Source organism: Notolabrus celidotus, chromosome 18 (assembly GCF_009762535.1).
Source record: "Notolabrus celidotus isolate fNotCel1 chromosome 18, fNotCel1.pri, whole genome shotgun sequence".
NCBI lineage: Eukaryota > Metazoa > Chordata > Actinopteri > Labriformes > Labridae > Notolabrus > Notolabrus celidotus.
Genome location: NC_048289.1, coordinates 4,175,804 through 4,197,452, shown reverse-complemented (window position 1 = coordinate 4,197,452; position 21,649 = coordinate 4,175,804). Strand labels below are relative to the sequence as shown.

General features: G+C 41.9%; 2 protein-coding genes across 4 annotated transcripts; both read right to left on the bottom strand.

Moving 5' to 3' along the window:
• Positions 1 to 939: 939 nt before the first annotated feature.
• Positions 940 to 3,123, bottom strand: LOC117830544 (trichohyalin-like). 3 transcript variants are annotated; one of them, XM_034708701.1, is made up of 3 exons: positions 2,043 to 3,123; positions 1,709 to 1,838; positions 940 to 1,178 (listed from the first exon to the last, which is right to left on the bottom strand). In XM_034708701.1, the coding sequence occupies exons 1-3, from the start codon at positions 2,991 to 2,993 to the stop codon at positions 1,153 to 1,155; spliced, it is 1,107 nt and encodes a 368-aa protein (XP_034564592.1). In that variant the 5' UTR covers positions 2,994 to 3,123; the 3' UTR covers positions 940 to 1,152. The 3 variants fall into 3 exon arrangements, with proteins under 3 accessions (XP_034564592.1, XP_034564593.1, XP_034564591.1); XM_034708702.1 differs by having other exon boundaries at positions 1,709 to 2,573; positions 2,814 to 3,120; XM_034708700.1 differs by having other exon boundaries at positions 1,709 to 3,123.
• A 5,713-nt stretch (positions 3,124 to 8,836) lies between these two features.
• sult2st2 (sulfotransferase family 2, cytosolic sulfotransferase 2) lies at positions 8,837 to 20,499 on the bottom strand. Its single transcript, XM_034708707.1, has 6 exons — positions 20,304 to 20,499; positions 12,741 to 12,952; positions 12,098 to 12,224; positions 10,747 to 10,841; positions 10,483 to 10,663; positions 8,837 to 8,973 (listed from the first exon to the last, which is right to left on the bottom strand). Exons 1-6 carry the CDS (start codon positions 20,440 to 20,442, stop codon positions 8,861 to 8,863), a joined length of 867 nt encoding a protein of 288 aa, XP_034564598.1. The 5' UTR covers positions 20,443 to 20,499; the 3' UTR covers positions 8,837 to 8,860.
• Between the last annotated feature and the right edge of the window lie 1,150 nt (positions 20,500 to 21,649).

The window sequence follows — 21,649 nt, the reverse complement described above, 5'->3', positions numbered from 1 at the left end:
ATGAAAAAGTGCCCTCTGGATGCCCATGTAGTCCATTATGTTATGGTATTTAAATGATGTACTATAATCAATAATGTAGAAATATAGAAATAGTTAATTTTTTCCCTTTTTCATAATTCAATTTCCACCACAATTGGTCAGATAAATATTCACCATGATGCAGGAATCAAGTGTTAGCTGCTCAAAATGTTCTGGGGGACGACCCCTGACCCTGAAAAAGGAGATACCCTTTTTATTTTTCACCCCTGTGCCTCAAACAACCTGAGTATGCCACTGTTTTTACCACAGTGTCAACAGGCAGAGGTAAAATGTGCTGGACTCCTCTCTGCTGATTGGTTTGATGAGTATAATCAGGTTGACCCCGGGGTCTCTCGACCAATCAGAATCAAGAATTGTCGGGTAAAAACTGGTGAAGATGATATTTCTGCTTTACAAGACAACATGTTAAAGTGCAAACTCAAATAATACTCTTAAGACTGATGATAAAAGTCTGGAGCAGCAGACATTAATATGCAGACAACAGACATTTTGTTCTATTTTACTTTTAAATGATAAAACACTGTAATGAAAGTGACTCTTTGAAAAACCTCATTTGTTTTTTTGGTTTTATTTTAATTTTTTTAGTTTTAGTAATTGCATTTATGTGTGGGAACCGGAGTTACCCGGGGGAAACCCACACAGGGAGGGAAGGGTTATGGGGGGCGATGGGGGTGAGGAGTTGATGTAGTCCCCTCCTCCTTCTTCTTCTTCCAGGACTTTGGCTTCCTCAAACACAGAAAATGTCTGACCCTTTTCCAGAACGGTTTGGCTGGAGTCTCTGTCTCAGTGTCTGGAGTCTCTGTCTCAGTGTCTGGAGTCTCTGTCTCAGTGTCTGGAGTCTCTGTCTCAGTGTCTGGAGTCTCTGTCTCAGCGGCTGGAGTCTCTGTCTCAGCGGCTGGAGTCTCTGTCTCAGTGTCTGGAGTCTCTGTCTCAGTGGCTGGAGTCTCTGTCTCAGCAGCTGGAGTCTCTGTCTCAGCGGCTGGAGTCTCTGTCTCAGTGTCTGGAGTCGCTGTCTCACTGACTGGAGTTGCTGTCTCACTGACTGGAGTCACTGTCTCACTGACTGGAGTCAATGCTTCAGGCTCTTCCTGGGGTGTTACGGTCGTTGCGGTCTCAATACTGTTGATCTCTGTGTCCTCAGGCTCCTCCTGGACTTGGATGGCTAGTCCCTGCTGAGTGGCCTCTTCAGCCCACTGTTGGAGAGTAATGATCACGGCTTCATATTTTTTACTGAGCTCTATGTAGGACTCTCTGAGGCTCTCATGATCCTCTTGGAGAAGCAAATGTTTTTGTTTTTCCGGCTGAAGCTCAGCGTTGAACTCCTCCTGTCTGATATCGTATTCTTCTTTCAGGTCGTCGTATTTTTCTCGAATGTCTCTCAGAGAGTTGAGCTGATTGCTCAGCCCCTCTATAATCTTCAAGAAGTATTTTTTCTGGGAGATGATGGTCGCTGACGTTTTTCCTCGGAGGGCTTTCAGGTCAGTTTTTAACTTCCTGATAAGCCACTGGTCTTCCCTCTTCCTGTTTGCATTTGACTGGACTTGCGTCTTCAGCTGGTTTTGAAGGTTTACAGCCTGATTTCTGACAGTGACGACCTGTGTTTGGTACGCCTCACCGAGCTTCTGGTATGCAACTCCTAGAGCCTGATAGTGCTGTTGGAGGAGGATGTTGTTCTGTTTTGCAAGCTGGAGCTCAGCGTTGAACTCTTCCTGGCTGGTTTTGATCCTCTCTTTCAGCTCCTCATTCTCCTGTTCAAGACATTTCTTGAGGCTGAGTTCATGTTTCAGCTCCTCGTTCTCCTGGTGAAGACATGTCTTGAGGCTGAGTTCATGTTTCAGCTCCTCGTTCTCCTGGTCAAGACATTTCTTGAGGCTGAGTTCATGTTTCAGCTCCTCGTTCTCCTGGTGAAGACATGTCTTGAGGCTGAGTTCATGTTTCAGCTCCTCATTCTCCTGGTGAAGACATTTCTTGAGGCTGAGTTCATGTTTCAGCTCCTCGTTCTCCTCCAAGAGATCCTCCTGCTTCTTGATGGCCTCTTCCTTCAGTATGTTGATCTCTGCCATCTCTTGTGTGAGGGTGTCCCGTTCAGCCGTCAGGGTGTCGCGTTCAGCCGTCAGGGTGTCCCGTTCAGCTGTCAGGTTGGTGATATCTCGCTGGTCGTTCAGCACCCTGTCTTCCAGAGACTTTAATTTCTCCTCAGTTTCAGGGTTTAGGAGACCAGCTTGCTGTTGTTGAGCAGGGACCTCGGACTCACTCTCCTGGACGTCAGTGTTTGAAGCTTTCTTCATCTCCAGCTCTTCTCGGAGAAGTTTCCTCTGAGTCTTCTCCTTCTGAAGTTTTTTCTTCAGCTTCTGTTCGGTGGTTACATAGTCCTTCCTCAGCTGCAGACACTCCTCTATAAGGTCCTTTTTTGACAGCTTCTTGATGGTCTCCATGTACTCAGCTTCTAGTAGGGCAGGAGTTTTATCAGCAGTGGGATTTTGCAGCTCCTCCTGATCTTCTTGGTCCTCTGACTTTTGTTCAGCCAACTCCATTTCTGTCTCCTCTTGCAAGCATCTGAATCTATTCTTTTTCTGAGTGTTTCTCCTCTCTTTATTCCAGACTTCATCAGGTGTTTTTAAGTCCTCAGGACTTGAGTCTAGAAGTTGCTCTTGTGGCAGGTTCTTGATGGTCTCAATGAACCCAGCTTCTTCGGCAGGAGTTTTCTCAGCAGTGGGATTAATCAGCTCCTTCTGATCTTCTTGCTCCTGTGACTTTTGTTCAGCCAACTCCATTTCTCTCTTCTCTTGCAAGCGGCTGGATTTATTCTTTTTACGAGTGTTTCCCCTCTCTTTTTTCCAGACTTCATCAAGTGTTTTTAAGTCCTGAGGAAGTTTGGAAAAATCGATCGGGTCCTCCTGACATTTGCTTCTGCTTTTGTCAGCCTTGGCCACTTTCTGCGTTTTTTTGGGCATTTTGAATGATTGTTGAGTGTGGATGTCTCTCTGATACTCGCCTACAACAGATTCAAAATGATCCTTCTGATGGAGAGAGCTGCTGTGGTTTATACTCTCCCTGCTTGAATCAGTCCTTTGATGTTATGATGTCAGAGTCCATGTTTTTGGAACACACACACACACGTTGCTATGGACACGCACCGATTGAGAGATGTCAGAGTGAGGCTGTCATCAAGCAGCACCACTCGAGCAGTTGCTGGTTTGGTGCCTTGCTGAAGGGCACCGTGACAGTGCCCAATCCAACGAATCAGCACCTCTCCTGCCACTAGTCCAAACTTGTTCCATACCAGGACTTGAACCGGCCACCCTCCTGTTCCCAAGCCAAGTCCCTATGGACTGAGTTACTGCTACCCCAAATTAAATTCATTATCTGACATGAGGACTCAATACTAATAAAATTAACCTATATAAAAATGTTTTTGTAAACAAGTGAATTATAGCAGGAAAAAGATGCATGTATTTCATTAAACATCAGAGTGTTTCCACTAGTCTTCTAATATCTTAAAGAAACTTTTTCCATTTTTAAAAAGAGTCAGGGAGCTAAATTCAAACAAAACAAGAGGGACAATTGGACTGAATTGAGACATAGCTGTTGTCCTCCCACATTACTCACTCAACAGAAAACCCCTGACCCCCCTCTTGTTACCGCTGCATCAGTACATTAGATTTAAACTGTGAGCCCCAGGTGTTTGAAAGGAGGCTCAATCAATACCTTGCTTTAAATCACTCCTCAAAACTTACTTTTAAAGAAAGGCATTTTTAGAGTACATTTGCTGAGTGCCTATTTTAATTGCATTGTTTTTTTTTGTTTTTTTTTGTGAATCCTGTTTTAAAGTTTTATTGTCTCAATTGTTTTACTCACTGTAATTTCAGCACAACCTCACTGTATTTTTCGCACACTTTTAACAGCTCAGGTCCTACACCTCATGTTTTTCCATGCTTTTAATGCTATTTTAATCTGCCTGTGCATTTGTACCCTTGGTGTAAAGCACTTTGTAACTGTGTTTTGAAAGGTGCTACATAAATAACATTTGTTGTTGTTATATTTATTATAAATTATCCCATTAGCACCAGAAAAATAAGTTGAGATCTTGAGATAACAAGCTTTGTTTTCTCAAGATGATGGAGAAAACAAAATGCATATGTCCCTTTCAGGCTTCTGTGCATCCGGGGACAAAACCTTAAGTTTGACTTCTTAAAGTTTTAGCTTGAGTGCTTTTTCAAAAAACTATGTACCACTTTAATGATGATTTTTCCATGTCTGAAAGGCCATTTCTGTCTTCTGTCAAACTATGACAAGTTCAAAACCGTCACCTGTCTGCCAGTGCTGAAACATTGAAGCTGCTGATTTCCTCTTAGCCCCCCAACACAGATCTGCGTGTGCAAGGCTAAGGTGATTCTTGAGCCTGGTGGGACAGCTCAGGGTGTTGTAACCCTTTTCTGTCCATGGTTATCTGTGGTGGCGGGAGGAGGAGGGAGGCAAAGGACTCAAGAGGTTACAGGATACTGTGGACCAAGGCACCAAAATAAATACATAAAAAAATAAGGAAGAAGAGAAAGTAGAGAAAAGTAGAGAAATAAAGAATTAAAGAGGTACATAAATAAAGATAGCGTAAAGTAATGAAAAAGAGAAAGAAAAACAAAGAATAAGGAAAATAAAATAAACTAAGGTAGTGGAATAAAAGAGTTAAAGAGTGTGTGTGTTTGTTAATGTATGTGTGTTTCATGTTTTAAGTGTACTGTGTATATGTGTGTGTGTGTACATGATGTGTGGTAGTGGTATGGGCTCAGGCAGCAGTGGACGGGCAGATGTTTCTGGGTCATGGAGGGTTCAGTTGGTGGAGGTCTTTTTTTGAGTTGAATGATGAATGACAGGGGGGTGTTGATTGTGGCGTGTGCTTCCTTGATGTTTTTCTGGAGGGCAGGGTTGTTGGTTGCAGATGATAGGAATCTCAGGGCTATTGCTTGGTGTCGTTGTTTGATGGTCTGAATGCCTGATATGGAGTGGATGTAGTGGTTGCTGATGAAGGGTGGGATTCTGTAGGCCAGTTTGAGTGCTTTGTTCTGTATTAACTGTAAACGGTGAAGTTGGTGGTCTGAGAGGGTGATCCATGCTGGGACAGAGTATTCAAACAGTGGACGGATGTATGCGAGGTAGACTTTTGTTATTGTGGAGGGTGATGCGCCATGCCTTCCGCAGAGGGCTTTGAGGTGGTTCAGACGGGTGTGTGCTTTGTGTTCCAGGTTATTGATGTGTTTGGTCCAGGTCATATTGTTTTGGAAGGTGATTCCGAGAAATGTTGCCTGTTTGGTGATGTTTATTGTCTGATTGTGAAGTGTGAGGTTGATGCTGTTGAACTGTAGGTGTTGGTTCCGGGCGTGTGCAGTCATGATATTGCCGGACTCATAACCAAATGGAGGACGTAGTAGGGGCCGCCCCTTAACCAATCAGGTCAGAGGATTGGAGATTAGCTATATTGGTCCGTCATAACCAAGCAGCAACCTGCGGTCTAAAAATACGAGTCCAATGCGGAAATGCTAAAAGCTGCAGTTCATCGAGAATCCGCTTGAGGCTGGCTCCGGAATTACCGGAAGTCACATACACATGAATGGGAAAAATATGATCTTTACAGCAGAAATAAACATGTCTTTACAAAAGACGAGTGTAGTCTGGATAGCTCTATTCTCAATCAGCTCACACTGTACTGCATGAATTTTTTACAATTAAGATTACAAGTCTTCCAATGAGAGGCACAGCTGACTGCGGGAACAATGCAGCTGTTGGCTAGGAGGCTCAAACTCCGCCTCTTTACGTCACACTGGCTCAACAGAAGCAATATTGCTGCCGCCGATGATTGGTCTCAAAACAGCTCTTCAGAAACAGATGGGTGACGTCACGGATACTACGTCCATTATTTATACAGTCTATGGGTGAGACCCCGCTCCTGTTGATGTTTGGACGAAAACCTAAACCTCCTGTCAACTATATCCTGGGTCAAGTTAAGGACCAAGTACCAGGGGAAATACAAGGCTGGATGGTTGAACATCGAGGCAGGCTACAGATGGCTTTTGAGGGTGTTGACAGTTGACAGTCAAGTTGACAGTCTACATGTTTGTTTGGAGGAAGAGGAGGGCAGTGAGATCACAGGTGGTCAGTGAAGACGCACATGAAGACACGTTTAATGTGAAGTGTGAACAGCCATCTGAAAGTACTTCTTCAGTGACTATCTGAGATGATCTTTTTGAAACCGTGGTAGTTGTGGACCTCTGTGTGTTGCTGGTTTAGGGATGTTTGAGAAACTTTGTCTCCTGTCATCAAAACAACTTTGTGTTCTGTAAGAATGAGCTCTCCTGTCCAAGCATGCTAATACTGTTAGCTGTCGACCACTAATACTGGTTGAGCTTCTTTACTTTGGGTGGTCTTTAACCTTTCAGCTGAATGACTGAAGTAGAGACTGCTCACAGGACTTCTCCGGTGCTGATACTTTTTGTTCTTTTCAGAAACTCTCAGTGCTTCAGGATGACATTTCTCTGGATACATTATCAAACTGTTCGTGTTAAAGGATGTTGTTCTGCTCCTCCTCTCATCAGCTGTGCTTTATAAGAAGGGTAAATAGCTTCTTTGTTGTCTGTTGCTTACACTTTGAAATTATCAACACATCCGACATGTTGAAGCTCGCTGTGTAACCTGTCATTATGTGCACATCGTTAATGCGTCACCTCAAAGCCCATACATATTGCTGAACATGTTTGTATCTGCTGATACTGATAATGAACTTCTTCAGTTTTTATGTAAGGGATAATGTATAGTTAGCAGGTAGTTCTGGGAATCCCAACCCTGTTTTTTTTTCCGCATTACTACCTGCTAACCATACATTATTCTGCTTATTACCCGATAATAACTTAAGATACAAACACGTTGTTAAATTGATTAAAGATTATTTTATTGATTGAAATGATTTATGTTTACAGTTTTAAAAATAGTCCCAGTGATTCCTCGTCAGTGATCGTTCCATGGTGATGGATTCTTCTCTGCCTGTTGTGGTGGATTGAACATGAAACTGTCCTCATTCAGCTCTCCTTCTTCTCTGAGCTCTGTGGTTCACACACCTTTAAAAAGAAACTAATTTCACAACTTTGAACCCTGCTGCTATCATCACCACCACTCATGGTTTAAGTTTCTTTGTAGAGATCACCAACCTAAAGTTTCTCTCACCTGCTCCACTCCTTCATCAGATTGATGGACAGGATCCAATATGAAAATGTCTGTAGCCTGCTGATTTAGAATGCTAACCGAAAGCTAGCGTTTTAGCCACATTGTGTTGATGCTAACAGAAGCTAACGGTTTTACCTCACCTTACGGTCTATGGTGTCAACAAGCAGAAGCTAAATGTACCTGAACTCATTTCTGTGGATTGATTTGACATGACGTGTGATCAGTTTGTCTCTGGTGTTGATCATGTTAGTGAAAGTTAATAACTGTTGTCAAGGGGTTTTGACCAATCAGAATCAAGCATTTTACACAACCGGAAGATCAGTAAGAAAGCCGGGTAATATTTGCTGACATCATGCTGATGAGAATGTGCCTCCCTGGTTAGTTTCCTTCCTGTACTTTCTAATTTCCCTCGTGTCCACATAATAACCCGTCTCAGACTGAAATCACTCTGAATAACTGTCAAACATTATTTCTCTTTCTCTTAAAGAATGAAGCATTTATTAAACATTCATTGATAATATTTACTACTTCTTACTCATACTTGGTGAGAAGGTGATTCTCCATATAATAAAGTGTAAGTACATGACTTACCGTACATGTATAAACAGTAAGGTAAAGTTAAAGAGAGTTAGGTTAGCAATCAATAAGAGTAGTAATGTGGCAATATATTATAATAAGAGTAATTTATAATGAAAGTAATTACTACTCTTATTGATTGCTAATATTATTATTATTATTATTATCTTTTTTTTCTCTTCTTTTTTTTGGGGGGGGTTCCTTTTTCCCCCCTCTCTTCTCTTCTGTCTTCTCTCTATTCACAAGTGTATAAATGTGTCTGTAAGAGCCAGATTCATGTTTTGGGTCAAGCTGTGAAACACATTGTTTATTGTGCCACAAGGTGTCATCGTTTTGCTCATTAAGGGCACAGGTATAAAAGTACGTCACCGCCTGGGTATCAGATGTGTGTCTTGACCCGGAAGGGCAGTTGGTTTTTGACCGTTGTCACGTTGTCGTTGTCACGTTGTCGTTGTCACGTTGTCGTTGTCACGTTGTCGTTGTCACGTTGTTACGTTGTCACTTTGTCGTTGTTACGTTGTTGCCTCGTCACGTTGTTACGTTGGATGCTGTGACGCTGCGTCGGCAGGCGGCATGGAGAACCGTGTCTAAAATGTTTGTATGTGCAATGAAGGAGAAACTTGTGGACGCTGTCTAACACTTCGTACGGTGATGAAATAAATGGATTGTATTGTGCTGCAAACCAAAGTTACGCCTCAGACCAGTTATTTCAACAACTACAGTGAATGGTATGGTATGGACAAACATATAACAGTACAACGCGTCAGCCAAGTCATTCCCGGGAGAAATCAAAACACACCGGCAGCTTTAGTGCGAGACTAAGCTTCTATAGTGTCCTTCCATGTTTTGTAATGTTTGTACTTGTTAGTATGTCTGTATAGACTACATGTATATACACTAATTGGTGAATAAAAAAAACTAAAAATAATAATGATGATAATAATAAAATAAAATAGAATAAAATAAAGAGAGTTAGGTTAAATGATCATTCTGTTTCTGTTCATCACAGTATGGTGAAAGTGTTTCATCAGGTTTAATAATCCCATATAAATTTGTAGGTGACATCTTTCATTTGGTCTTTGTAAACGGCGTCAAAGTGTTCTGCCTCTGCTTCTGTCAGCTGGTTTTTCCAGTCTCCAGCGATTCCTGAAACACAACATGAAACGGAGTAAATGAAAGAAAATCATCATCCCGTGTTAAATGATTTATCTCACTGGAAGTAGAATATTTCCCTGTGTGTGGCGAATCGTGTTGGTATTGTGTTGTCAGTGTTATGGTCCTGATTTGTTGTGTGATTTGCCCTAACCCTCTCTCTCTCTGCCTGCAGGTTGCATGGGTAGGGGCGGGGCCGGTCTCCTCAGCAGTGAGGCTCATCAGGCACACCTGTCCCTGATCTGCTCATCAGCACTGGCTTCTTAAGCCACCACCAAACACTCCTCCAGTGCCAGATTATTCCTCTAGCCGCATGCTCCATGTCCTGTTGTAGCCTTGCTCCTGAGGAGATTCAAGCCACGCTTTTCTGTTTACTTATCTCGAGTTGTTTTCAGAGGATTGATTCCTAGTTTTTGATAGAACCTTTTTCCCCTTTTGGGTGATTTTGTGTTACTCCTAGTTTTGTACTTTTTCTCAGTTGTTTTTACCCGCAAGGCGCTTTTTGTTGAACCTTGGTTTTTGCTTAATAAATACTTTTTCCCTGTACTCTGCATTTGGGTCCTAGTCTCAAGCCGTAACAGTCAGTCATTTCTTCAGTGTTGTTCAGTTTCACAGCTCACATTAAATAAGAGCAGAGTTAATGTTTACTCTACATTTTTAACAACACAAACCAGAGCTGCCCCCTGAAAGCATTGGCTCAACGTCAGATGAAGCTTTAAGCTGAGGCTGCTGGTTGTTGTTTGTGTGAATTCAGCTTGATTTACTGTTTTACATGAACACAGAATCCCTTCAGCCTTTTCATGATATGACCCCAAACACTCAGAATGTAGTCTGCTAAAATAAGTGAAGCGGACAAATGACAGTGCAGAAGTGTTTTTTTTAACCGCAGGAATTTTACCCCGGAACTATTTGCTTTTCGACCAGTGGGTTCGACCAGGGTCTAAATTTAGTTCAGGGGTAGTCAATCTGCGATGAGCGGGGATCCTGGAAGTGCTGTAAATGCAGGAAATACAAGCCGCCGAGCGGACCAATCACAGGTCTTGCGGCCCACATCGATTCTACGCGTAGTAACATTTTGGAGGAGGTGCACGTCAGCTACGTGCGTAGACGTATGTACGCGAGTTACGTGGACCTCTGGCGTAGGCGTAGGCTACTCCTTCGACTCGATGCAGAAGTATAAATCAGCCTTAACTGTTGTGTTGCTCATAATGATACCTGCCTGTCTGTCTGCTTCTATGGTGTCATCTGTGATGAATGGCATTCGTCTTTGTTTTACTGCCCTCTACTGGTCTGGTGGTGAAGTGCATTTACTTTTTTTTTCTCAATACATCACTGGCCTGATTTGCACAATCTACCCTGGACTTCAGCCCGTGGTCGAAAAGCAGACAACAATGGGGGCGCAGGAACCTTTTAGTTCCGGGGGAAGTAGTTCTGGGGGCTAAAAGACCCTGGAACTCTTGGTCAAAATGCACCTCAGGAGTAAGATTAGTTATTGAAACTGACCTTTCCTGAGAAACTCTGACTTGGCCTGGTCCATGAATTCAGCAGGAACTAAAGAGTAGTTTGACATTTTGTTCTGCTTCATGTTCTTGAACAAACATCGCTCTGCTATCTTCTCCACCACCTCCGCCTCCAGAGATTTCTCCAAGAACTTAGCGATCCTGGCCACAGAGTCCTTCAGGTCCTGCAGCACAAAGACACACGTTCCATATTTCTGCAGTGATCCACACATCCGACACCGTGTACACATCACATCTTTAATCTTACCATAATCAGCTCTTCATAGGAGATGTACATGATGTTTTTCTTATCCTCGGCGTTCAGCCAGCTCTTCACGTGATCGAACCACGAACCAAAGATCACTGGGAAGAAAAGAAGTTCACGCGTTCTGTTATGTCAGTGTCCTCTCTTTACATTTCTTTATAAACTTCAAAGAAAAATAATATATACGGTATATATATATATTAGGGGTGCAACAATACATGTATCTGTATTGAACCGTTCTATACAGTGGTTCGGTACGCCCTATGAACTGAACAATACGCAATTTTATATTTATTTGATCAACTTCTGACGAGGCGCTCTGTGCTGAAAGTTCAGTGGACCTGCGCTCGACTCCTCTGGGCTGCAGTGTCGAGCGCAGGTCCACTGAACTGCGTGCTCCTCCCACATTCATTCAGTCCAAGCTGGTCATGTTTGTTTTAACTGTGCTTCATATGGAAATATATATTTCACCATACGATGGTCTGCTGGGTTCATATGTTCACGTATGTGTGTGAGAGCGCACACCCGCACGAGAGGGAAGCACGAGTGTCCTCTTTGGTTGCAGAGCAGAGTTGTTTCATCGTCCTGTAGTGATGCTAGACTGGGTGATGTGGTTTTAAAGTGCGTATATACATTACTTGTGGTCTTATACTGCATGCTGTGTAAGACTTCAGCCTGATACCGTACAGTGTTTCCCTGCCATTATATTGGGGGCGCACCCACCGGGTCCCACCCCCCCTTGGAAGTCAAAGCAGAAGTAATCTAAAGTTCCCTCTCTCATAGGTCAGGTCTATACCTTGTTCTTTTATTTAACAGACTAAATATCCTTATGTTATTTATCTTATTTACATGACGGGATGTCACTTCTGTCTCTACATGGTCGCACATTCACAATTCTCCTCTGCTCTCTGTATCGGGCATGGCAGATGTGCACTTAGACAGACACAAATACACTCACACACACACACCTACACACACACACACACACGCACACACACACACACACACATGCAACCCCCCCATGCACAGCAGAACATGTCAGGCAGCTGCCCCTGATACATTTCATTTAATTTAAAAACTGTGCTTTTGAGCTGAAACAAATGTTGGTAATTTCAATAAACTACAAGTAAAAAAAAGGCATGGAAATTTCTCTTTTTCTGTATCGAAAACATATCGAACCGTGACAAAAACGTATCGAACCGTGACAAAAACGTATCGAACCGTGACAAAAACGCATCGAACCGAACCGAACCGTGAGTTTTGTGTATCGTTGCACCCCTAATTCAGATATATATATCTAACATTACATATACACTAGGGCTGCCACAAACGATTATGGAAAAATGAGAGCTACCTTCTCCATCCAGGAACTTGCGCAGGAACTCGCTCTGCAGGCCCGGTTTCACCAGGAAAGTAGTTATATCATAGTAGTGAAAGGCAGACGTAAACACATCTTTGGGGTTCCTCGTGACATAGATGACCTGCAGGGATGACAAACATGAAACATCTAACATGAGTCTGGTCCTGCTGGAGGTTTCTGCCTGTTGAAGGAAGTTTGTCCTTGCCACTGTAACTTGCTAAATGCTGCAAAGTGCTCTGCTCATGGTGGATTAAGATGAGATCAGACTGAGTCCTGTCTGTAAGATGGGACTGGATCTTATCCTGTCTTGATGTTGGGTCTTTGTTAATAATAGAACATAGAGTACGGTCTAGAGCTGCTCTGTTTGGAAAGAGTCTGAGGAGAACATTTGTTAGGATTTGGCGCTTTATAAATAAAGATAGATTGATTGATTATATTATTATATAGTTGTTATACTATGATGTCAATCCTTAAATTGAAAACCCTACTCATTCCAGAAACTAAAAGTTAACATTGACGTATAAATTAAACCTTCAACCGACTAACCAAAAGTGTAGTCATCTAAACTGCAAACATCAACCATGCTTTGGATATGTTGTGAAGCTGAGATAGCCTGGAGGACCCGGTTCAGATTTACCTTTGGCTTTACTTCAGAGAAAGATGGTGGCATCATGCCGAAACTGTAATGTGTAGTTAACATGCGAGGAGACGGCCTCTCTTCAAGGTTGAGGATGTGGGCACGGTTCTCCTCCAGCCAGGGAACACGGTCCCAGTTAGGAAGAGTCTCAACAGAGGCCGGATCTCCTCCACTCATGATCAGAGGGACGATCTCCTGCATCCAGGTTGTGCCTAAAGCAAAGACACAGGAATGTTACTGAGTGGTCCAGTTTCCCTCAAAAGTAGGACTTTCCAGACTGGCCTCTCACACCAAGCCTTACTTATTACTACTTATATTCTGCATATTTCTGAACAGATAAGACATTGAGAGAAAAGAAAGATGGTGTTTGTGGGCATGACTTCTGTTCTTCCAGGGGTTCACATCCAGTGTGAGGTTTCATACAGCTGACTTCTATCAGCCCTGTGCGGAGGATGGTGTTACTTTTGTTCTACAAATGATTCTTGCCCAGTCTCGATGTCCTCTCATTGCCCTGAATACAATCCTCTATATGTCCTTTTTTACAGTACAACTTTGCAGGGCCCTTAGTGCAAACATATGATGCAATAAACAACAGGTTAATAGATCATTTTGTGTCATTCATAATCTAATGATGAAAAAAGGTGAGGCTTTCAGAGCGACCAAAATCAGCACAAGGATAACTTACTCATTAACATAAATCTGCATCTGTCGATCAGACTCTTCCTCTGAGGTCACACTCAGGGTGGGAAGCTGAAAGGCTCTTTTTATAACAACAATGCCCCATTGTTGTGTCAAGTTTCAGAGAATTCTAGTCTTAGTCAAACTGTAATACAAGCCAGGAGTTGGTCTTGAATAATCTGGAAGCAGTGAAATAAAAAACAAAAACTCATGACATTCAAAGTCAGTGAACTTGTTCTCTATCATTACGTCTCAGGGTGATGTGACTGAGCCTGTTTGTTCGTAGAAATACCTAGCATTACTAATCAGTGCTTCACTGTCTATTAAGCTTCACTTCCAACAACCTTTTAAAAAAGTTGAAGGTGGGTTAGGTTTGTCTTCTATTTCAGAAATAAGTCATGTTTTCTTTTGCTGCAAAGAAAAGACGTGTTGCTGATACTTTCATGCCTCTGATTGATAATGGTGATGTTTTAAATATACATGCATCAGCTCAGTGCCTTCATTCTCTGGATCCTGTTCACCATGGAGCTCTGAGGTTCATCATTCTGCTCCCTGTATGCTTGAGTTGGCTGGACTGAATAGTCTTCCCGTAGGGGAGAGTGGGGTAAAGTGAGATAGTTTTTACATTTGTTCCCCTCTAAGCGAGCTAAGATGATATAAATCAGTTAAATTTACACATTTCCCATTAATTCAGGATGTTTCCTAGCAATGGAAATTATCAGAATGTATTCAGGATGAAGGGCAGTGAAAATATGATTGTTTTTAAAAAGGTGGTCTTGTGTCTCACTTTACCCCAGCTTAGGGGTAAACTGAGACAGGCCAGAGAAATCAAGGGGGTAAAGTGAACCAGCTGGGGGTAAACTGATCCACTTCCTTTTTCCCCTCTGAAACAACCATAACAACACATGTTGTAACAGTTAGAATCCTGACAGCTAGCTTCACAACCACACATTCCAGAACTAATGTTGGACTAGTAACAGAATCATTGGGTTTGGTTTTTCTAAACATTTGAAAATAACTCTGAACAAAATCAAATACAACATCATATAATTCAAAATGTTTTAATTAACATTCAAATGACAGATAGAACCAGTTAGATTAGAACGCAGTCTGGGGATCAGAACACAGGACCCTTAGGGCCAGTTAGTGTCTGGGGGTCCGAGCAAAGGGCAATCAGAACCAGCTAGAACAGCCTGGGACTGAGAACACAGTACTAGACCATAGACTGTGAATAAAAATGGACAGCGTTGCTCCGCCTCTTCCCGTTGTATGGTTCTGAAGCCAAAAAATCCCGCTCCTGGGCGCAGCCATTGTGCAGCCAGAGCCTGTGAAGCCACTGTAACAAGCTCCGCCCTCCAGTGTAGCGTCACAAGCATAGACTGTATAAAATATGGACGTAGTATCCGTGACGTCACCCATCTGTTCCTGAGAGCTGTTTTGAAGCAAATCGACGGCGGCAGCCATATTGGTAATGCGGAACTCAACTAGGCAGAGTGTGACGTAGTGTGAGTCTCTTAGCCAATGGCTGTGTGTTCCCGACCGGGAGTCACGTCAGTCATGTCCTTATTTGGGCAAAACTCATAATCTTAATATCTTCTTAACCGTCACGTTAGAAAAAAATTCGCCCCCCGTACAGTGTGTGCCATTAGAGAGATTAGCGTTGTAGGGCCAAGCCGTTTTTTGAACCAGGCTGTAAACATGTTTATTAATGCTGCAAAGATCGTCTTTTTCCCATTCATATCTATGTGGTTTCCGGTGTTTCTGCAGCCAGCCTCAAGCGGATTTTCGATGTATTGCAGTTTATAGCACTTCCGCATTGGCTTCATCGTTTGAGACCGGAGTTTGCCGCTTGGTCACAAGACGCTGTGTGTCCTTTGAAGTTTTCCTCTACGGCGTCTGTGAATCAAAGGAAACCAGGAAGTAAAGCCCCGTTTTTTAAACTCTAATAACTAACGAAAAAGAAACTTTTCAGAAAAAAGAGGCCTTGAACACAAAACAGTCAAATAATAACTACATATCACCACAGCATACGGATGTGAGAAACATTCGTACGACGTGTATTTATTTTTTAAAGTTTGACTGCTCCCCCATTCAAATGAATGGGGGAGACAGATTTTTTGACCTATACTGCAGCCAGCCACCAGGGGGCAGACACACTGCGGAAAGCTTCACCACCAGGGTCGCATCCGGCTCGCTTGGACGAGACCCACCTGGATTAGAACATCAGCCTACTGTCACACTCTACAACTATGCCTACTCTACATTCCAACCCTGAAGGTTGCAGGGAAAGATGAAGAGTTGCTCTCTCCGTGTGGTTCCTCCAGGCCTTTCAGGCTGAGGCAGCTTCTTCCCCACATCACTTTTAGGAACATGTGCTACATCATTTTCCTTTATAGCAAACTTGGGTCTCTCCCACTCTTTCGTGTTTCGTCATCCTCAACTTTCTCAACCATGCCAATGTAATGGACACTCCTGCGTTCAGTTAACTATGACTAAGTCCCCCACGGACAGATCTGTGTTTCCTGGATGCCTTCTCTCATCCTCAGAGCTGTCTTTGTCAGACACATTATCTAGTGGGACAAGGACTTCACTCTCCTCAGAGCTGCTAACTATGATTTGCTTTCTGGTTGATTTCTTTTTTTATTCGTTTTCCCTTTTCTTTGCTGTTTTGCTTTTTCCCTACCAGTTTCTTTCGTCTTTCTTTATAAGCCTTTTCAATTGCCTGCTTCTGAGGAGTAGAAGTTAGGATGGCTGTCTTCACACACTTTCGTTTAGTTTGTGTTCTGGGGGGACATTTGGGAAGTGGTAGGATTTCACGAGGAGACACATATCCAGGTCGAGACACTGTCTCACTTTACCCCACATCATTTGTCTCACTTTACCCCACTGCCACAATTTTAGAAAAAACGACCTCTCTTAGCAATTCAGGCTAATCTTCAGCTAGCATCATCACATGGTTTTAAATGTTGGTAGTTCATCAACATGTATGATATAAGTTTTCTTGACAGCAAGAAAATTAACTTTTACATGCAAAAAAAATATTTTTGTGAAAAAAACATGCTTACCACAGCACCATGAGGTCCTCTCCTTCATGGCCAAGGGGAAATGGGAGGGGCTTGAAAACATAATTGTCACATGACCACAAATGTGTTCCGTTGCCTAGATACAGGGTGTCTCACATTACCCGATGGCTCACATTACCCCACTCTCCCCTACACTAAATCACAACATGTCCTTATTCATAAGACGATTCTTAACTTGCTTCCCTTGTATTTATGTGATTTTATTCATCTGAAAATCCTGGAGTCTTCAGTCTCCGCTCTATGACCCCGTCAAAAACTTGTATTTGCTTTCTTTATAGAAATAAATAGAGTTTCAGTTACGTTGCTCCTGCAGCCTGGAACCTGCTGCAGGAGAGTTTAGGTTTGAGTGAGCCGTCTCTTTAAATGTTTTGAAAAGCAGAGTGAAGGTGTTGGAGGAAGATGCATCTGCTTGTAGATGCTTTGACTGATGACTTTCTGTCATTTGATCCAGGAGATGTTGACATGTTTTTGAATTTTGTGTTGTTTGTCTGTAACTTTGTTGGAATGTGCTGCTGCTGATCTTGGCCAGCAAGTCTCCTGTGGTGGAAAATTACTGAATAAACTGTTGTTCTTTGTGTTTCTCTGTGCTTGTGTAAGACTGATAGGAACTTTTGCAGGGGGAAATTTCTCCAAAGATTGCAGATGTGAGGTTCGATGGAAACTGGTTCATATACTCTGTTTTCATGCACTTTCGGGAGAAGAAGCCTGACTTCAACTGAGAGAAGTTCGTTCGTCACTGCTTTCTCCCTCTTTGCAAAGAGTGTTGATAACAAAGACTCGACTAAAGACAATAATTTGTTTCTACATAAGTTCATTTTATCCACCATCACACTGACATCATAACCTGAACAAGAAATTGCAATTACACTCCACATTTAAACATCTGTGGATGTTCCAGACTCCAGCAGCAACAGCTACTACTACTTGTCTCATCACTATCACCGCTCCCTCTATCTCTTATTCTCCTCTATCCCTCTTTCCAGACCCAACTCGGTCTCAGCAGATGTGTGTCTAACATGAGTCTGGTCCTACTCGAGGTTTCTGCCTGTTAAAGGAAGTTTTTCCTCTCCACTGTAACTAGCTAAATATTGCAAGGTGCAATGCTCATGGTGGATTACAGTGGGGTCAGACTGAGTCTTATCCTGTCTTGGTGTTCGGTCTCTGTTCATAAATTGACATAGAGTGGCCTGGACCCTGTTTGTAAAAGCGCCTTGAGATAACGTTTGTTGTGATTTTTCGCTATACAAATAAAGATTGATTGATTGATAAGGTAACAGAACAGCTTTCTTCTTTTGTAAGTTGCAGAATGTCACTTTGACTCAAAGACTATTTAAAGAGCTGATTAAAGAAAACAGTGCAAGTTATTCTAGTCCCTACTAAACAAAGTTTACAGCCACTGTCCCAAAGACATTATTCTAACATCCTCGACATTTGCAAAACAGTAAGCGCATTTCTCAAAACAATTCGTACAAATAGCACCATCCACACCAACACAAGTCTACATACTGAGAAATAAAACAACAAGAAACACTAAATCTGTGACCAATGGTTCAGAAAGGTCCTGCTGCAGGCGCCTCTCCGTCAGGATCAGATTCTGGATCAGATTCAGAGGGTTGAAGTAGCGTGATCTCTGAGCAGCCGTGTATATTCAGCCAACATGTAAACATTAGATCAACATGCTGGAAAGCCGAGGCCACATCCACTTCCTGAGGGGGCGTGGTCAGAGAGAAAACAGAGTGTTCTGATCAGGGCTGAAAAAGAGGGTTTTTCAGGCATGCCAAAATCTGATTTCAAAGTGTTTTTTTGAGCATAAACTTTAAAGACATGTTTTGGGGACCTCTTAGACCAATATATATTGATGAAAAAGAGCATATGTCACCTTTAAGTGCTTTTTATGGTGGCCCTGAAGTGCAAATCACAACGACAAATCAGAAAACACAGGAAGGCTGAACATATACAATTAAAATGATGAAATATTTGGAGAAGGTTATGGATACTGCAAACTAACAAGAGTCAACGGTGAGTAATGTGATCATAGTGAAACAGTAAGACTTGTATGTTGAGCTTATAAAAGTAGCATAACTGTATAACAGTATACTGCACATTTTTTCATATGAAATGCTATTTTATACAATTAAAAAATATCTATAATTTCAGTAATGGAATATTATCTATCATTGCACTGCCAAAAAAGCAGACTCACTGCCAGTCACAGCCAAGCGGCAAACTCCGGTCTCAAACGATGAAGCCAATGCGGAAGTGATATAAACTGCAATACATCGAAAATCCGCTTGAGGCTGGCTGCAGAAACACCGGAAACCACATAGATATGAATGGGAAAAAGACGATCTTTGCAGCATTAATAAACATGTTTACAGCCTGGTTCAAAAAACGGCTTGGCCCTACAACGCTAATCTCTCTAATGGCACACACTGTACGGGGGGTGAATTTTTTTCTAACGTGACGGTTAAGAAGATATTAAGATTATGAGTTTTGCCCAAATAAGGACATGACTGACGTGAATCCCGGTCGGGAACACACAGCCATTGGCTAAGAGACTCACACTACGTCACACTCTGCCTAGTTGAGTTCCGCATTACCAATATGGCTGCTGCCGTCGATTTGCTTCAAAACAGCTCTCAGGAACAGATGGGTGACGTCACGGATACTACGTCTATATTTTTTACAGTCTATGGTCACAGCCTTTTATTAATTTGATAAACAGATTTTGTTCGTTTTTTTTCTAAATAATTGTCATTTTTAGTACTAACATTAATTTAATCCTTTATTGTAAAAACGCTTGATCAAATTGAGTGAAATGCAGTGTAATATATATATATATATTTTACAATACCCACAGTTTACACATCTACTTGTATTAGTTTACACGCCACATTCAATATGGCAGATGCGCTGACGTATCGCAGCAACGGGGAAGCACTGTCAATGAGGTGTCTATGTATATATGTCTATGGCCGGAGGGTACCTCCCTTTTCCGGTTTGGTTAATGCCTTTGGGATTTCTGATATGCCGTTGTGATTTGCACTTCAGGGCCACCGTAGCTTTAAGTGGTCCGAACACTAGAAAAGCACAGTGCAACAATTGCATGGTACAATCCTGCAGAAAAAGGTTATTTCTGACCAACAGATTATTTTTTTTAATGTTCACTGCCACTGAATTCATATTTCTTGTTATTAATATTCCCTGCATGTATCATACCAACGTTTTCCGACCGAGACTAGATTGAACTTAGACTTGAATTTCTGCTAGGTGGAAATAAATGCATATAGCGGTGTAGTCAAACAAAGTGCGTTCAAAGTTCAGTATGAACACGTAAGCAGTGTATGAGGAGGTCAGCTTTCAGTCGGAGCTGGCTGCAAACACTCGTCTCATAGTGTGTCTTGAAAACTTGCTTCACACTACATGTGCACGACGTGTATGCCACGAATAGCTCATACATTAATTTACAGTGACAAACGACGTAATGTATATAATGCAGAAATGTCACACAACAACACAAAGTTTGCCTTCTTTGGACAGAGAGGGAGAACTTTGTGCAAGTTAAAGGGAGGAATCAGTCTCTGAGGATTGGGCGGATGTGTTCTCAGTTACAGCTGGACGTCTTCTTTTCCAAACCACACCCATGTAAAACACCTTGAAGTTATCAAACTCAGTCTGAATGTCACCTTTATAAGACCGTCTTCTCTTGTCACATCTCCCTCTAAGTTTGAAACCATTAACACACAGAAGGCAACACCGCACCATTGTTTTCACACTAACATAGGAAGTATTATTCACTCACCTGACTTAGGATATGTTGCAATGAGGATATCATCAGGGCGGAAAGTGAAGTCTTCATAGTATTTGAGGTTCTCTGCAGTATGCAGGACTGTGGGCAGATAGACCCCCTTATACAGTGTGTATAACTCTGCTTCAGTCATAGTTCAAAGCAGGAGATGAGTGAAATCACTGCTGCTCGTGGAGTCAAAAGTGCTGCGTTCACATGCTCATCGGACGGTCCGACCCCCCCCAGAGTTAGTACAAAGTTAGGTCAGACTTCAGTGTATTAAAATAAACTGTAATTGTAAAACAGATAAGATATTAGAGCCAAAAATATGATATAACAATGAAGAATGAATAGTTATTAATTAAAGGCTGTTTTATTTCTGAAAAGTGTTCTTAATTGTTTAGAATGTCCCGTTAAAGAAACAATCAGTAATGTAGTATTTTTCAAGACGTCTTCACCATCAAACCAACATTTATTTGAGTCATGCTTCATACTTTCTGAGTAGTTGTCACTACTCCGAGGGAGCACTGGCGTGACTTTCACAATTAAAACTAATTTGTCCGATTACTTCAACACCACCTGAAGAGCCTAACCTCTCTCTCTCTCTCTCTCTCTCTCTGCTGAAACAGGTTTTGTATGAAACAGAATGTGATAAGAATGTAACTCGGGCTTGGAGCTTCATGTGTCACTTGAATCACTCAGTGCCTGCAGCGTTAAGTATCATTGGCATATTTGATCAAATGATTAGTCAACTTATGTTAAAAACAACAATAGATGCTAAACAAAATATCAAGAAAATAAAAACTTCATAAAAACTCCACTTGTATACAAACAGGTTTTACCTCCATTAGCATTCACAATGGCATGTCGTGGTCTGGTCTAGCACAGGACTAAAATGATCCTGATCTCAGGAAAACAGGCTTTGTTATCAGAAGATAATGCCTTATAATGGGATGCATGAGTCGAAATCTCCAGAGAATCACCTGAAAATGATCAGTAGAGTGTGGAGGCATGTCTGCTTTGGGCTTCTGTAATCCATATAATATGAGAAACACACTTGGTTAGATAGCCAATTTCAAAGAGAATTCAACATATGTTCAGTTGGACTGTAGTATTGTTTTATAGGTATAAAAGGCCATGTCAAGGCTGTCAAACATTAAGTTTAATATTAAGTACATTACCAGTCAAAAGTTTAGACACACTTACTCATTCAATTTTTTTTAATTTTTTTTATTTATTTTCAACATTGTAGATTAATACTGAAGACATCAACACTATGAAATAATATGGATTACAACAGTAGTCAAATAGAGCTATCCATTGTGTACTAACCCTACCTCTGAACAACACAACTGATGGTC

Bases quoted from the DNA above. Each gene is read 5' to 3' on its own strand.
- sult2st2 (XM_034708707.1), bottom strand. From the start codon at position 20,442: ATGACTGAAGCAGAGTTATACACACTGTATAAGGGGGTCTATCTGCCC. The intron at 10,664-10,746 runs GTAAGATTAAAG...TTTGTGCTGCAG, and splicing joins CCTATGAAGAGCTGATTATG to GACCTGAAGGACTCTGTGGC. The intron at 8,974-10,482 runs GTCAGTTTCAAT...GTTGTGTTTCAG, and splicing joins GTCAGAGTTTCTCAGGAAAG to GAATCGCTGGAGACTGGAAA.
- LOC117830544 (XM_034708700.1), bottom strand. From the start codon at position 2,993: ATGCCCAAAAAAACGCAGAAAGTGGCCAAGGCTGACAAAAGCAGAAGC. The intron at 1,179-1,708 runs ACATCCTCCTCC...CAGGAGGAGCCT, and splicing joins CCAGCTTGCAAAACAGAACA to GAGGACACAGAGATCAACAG.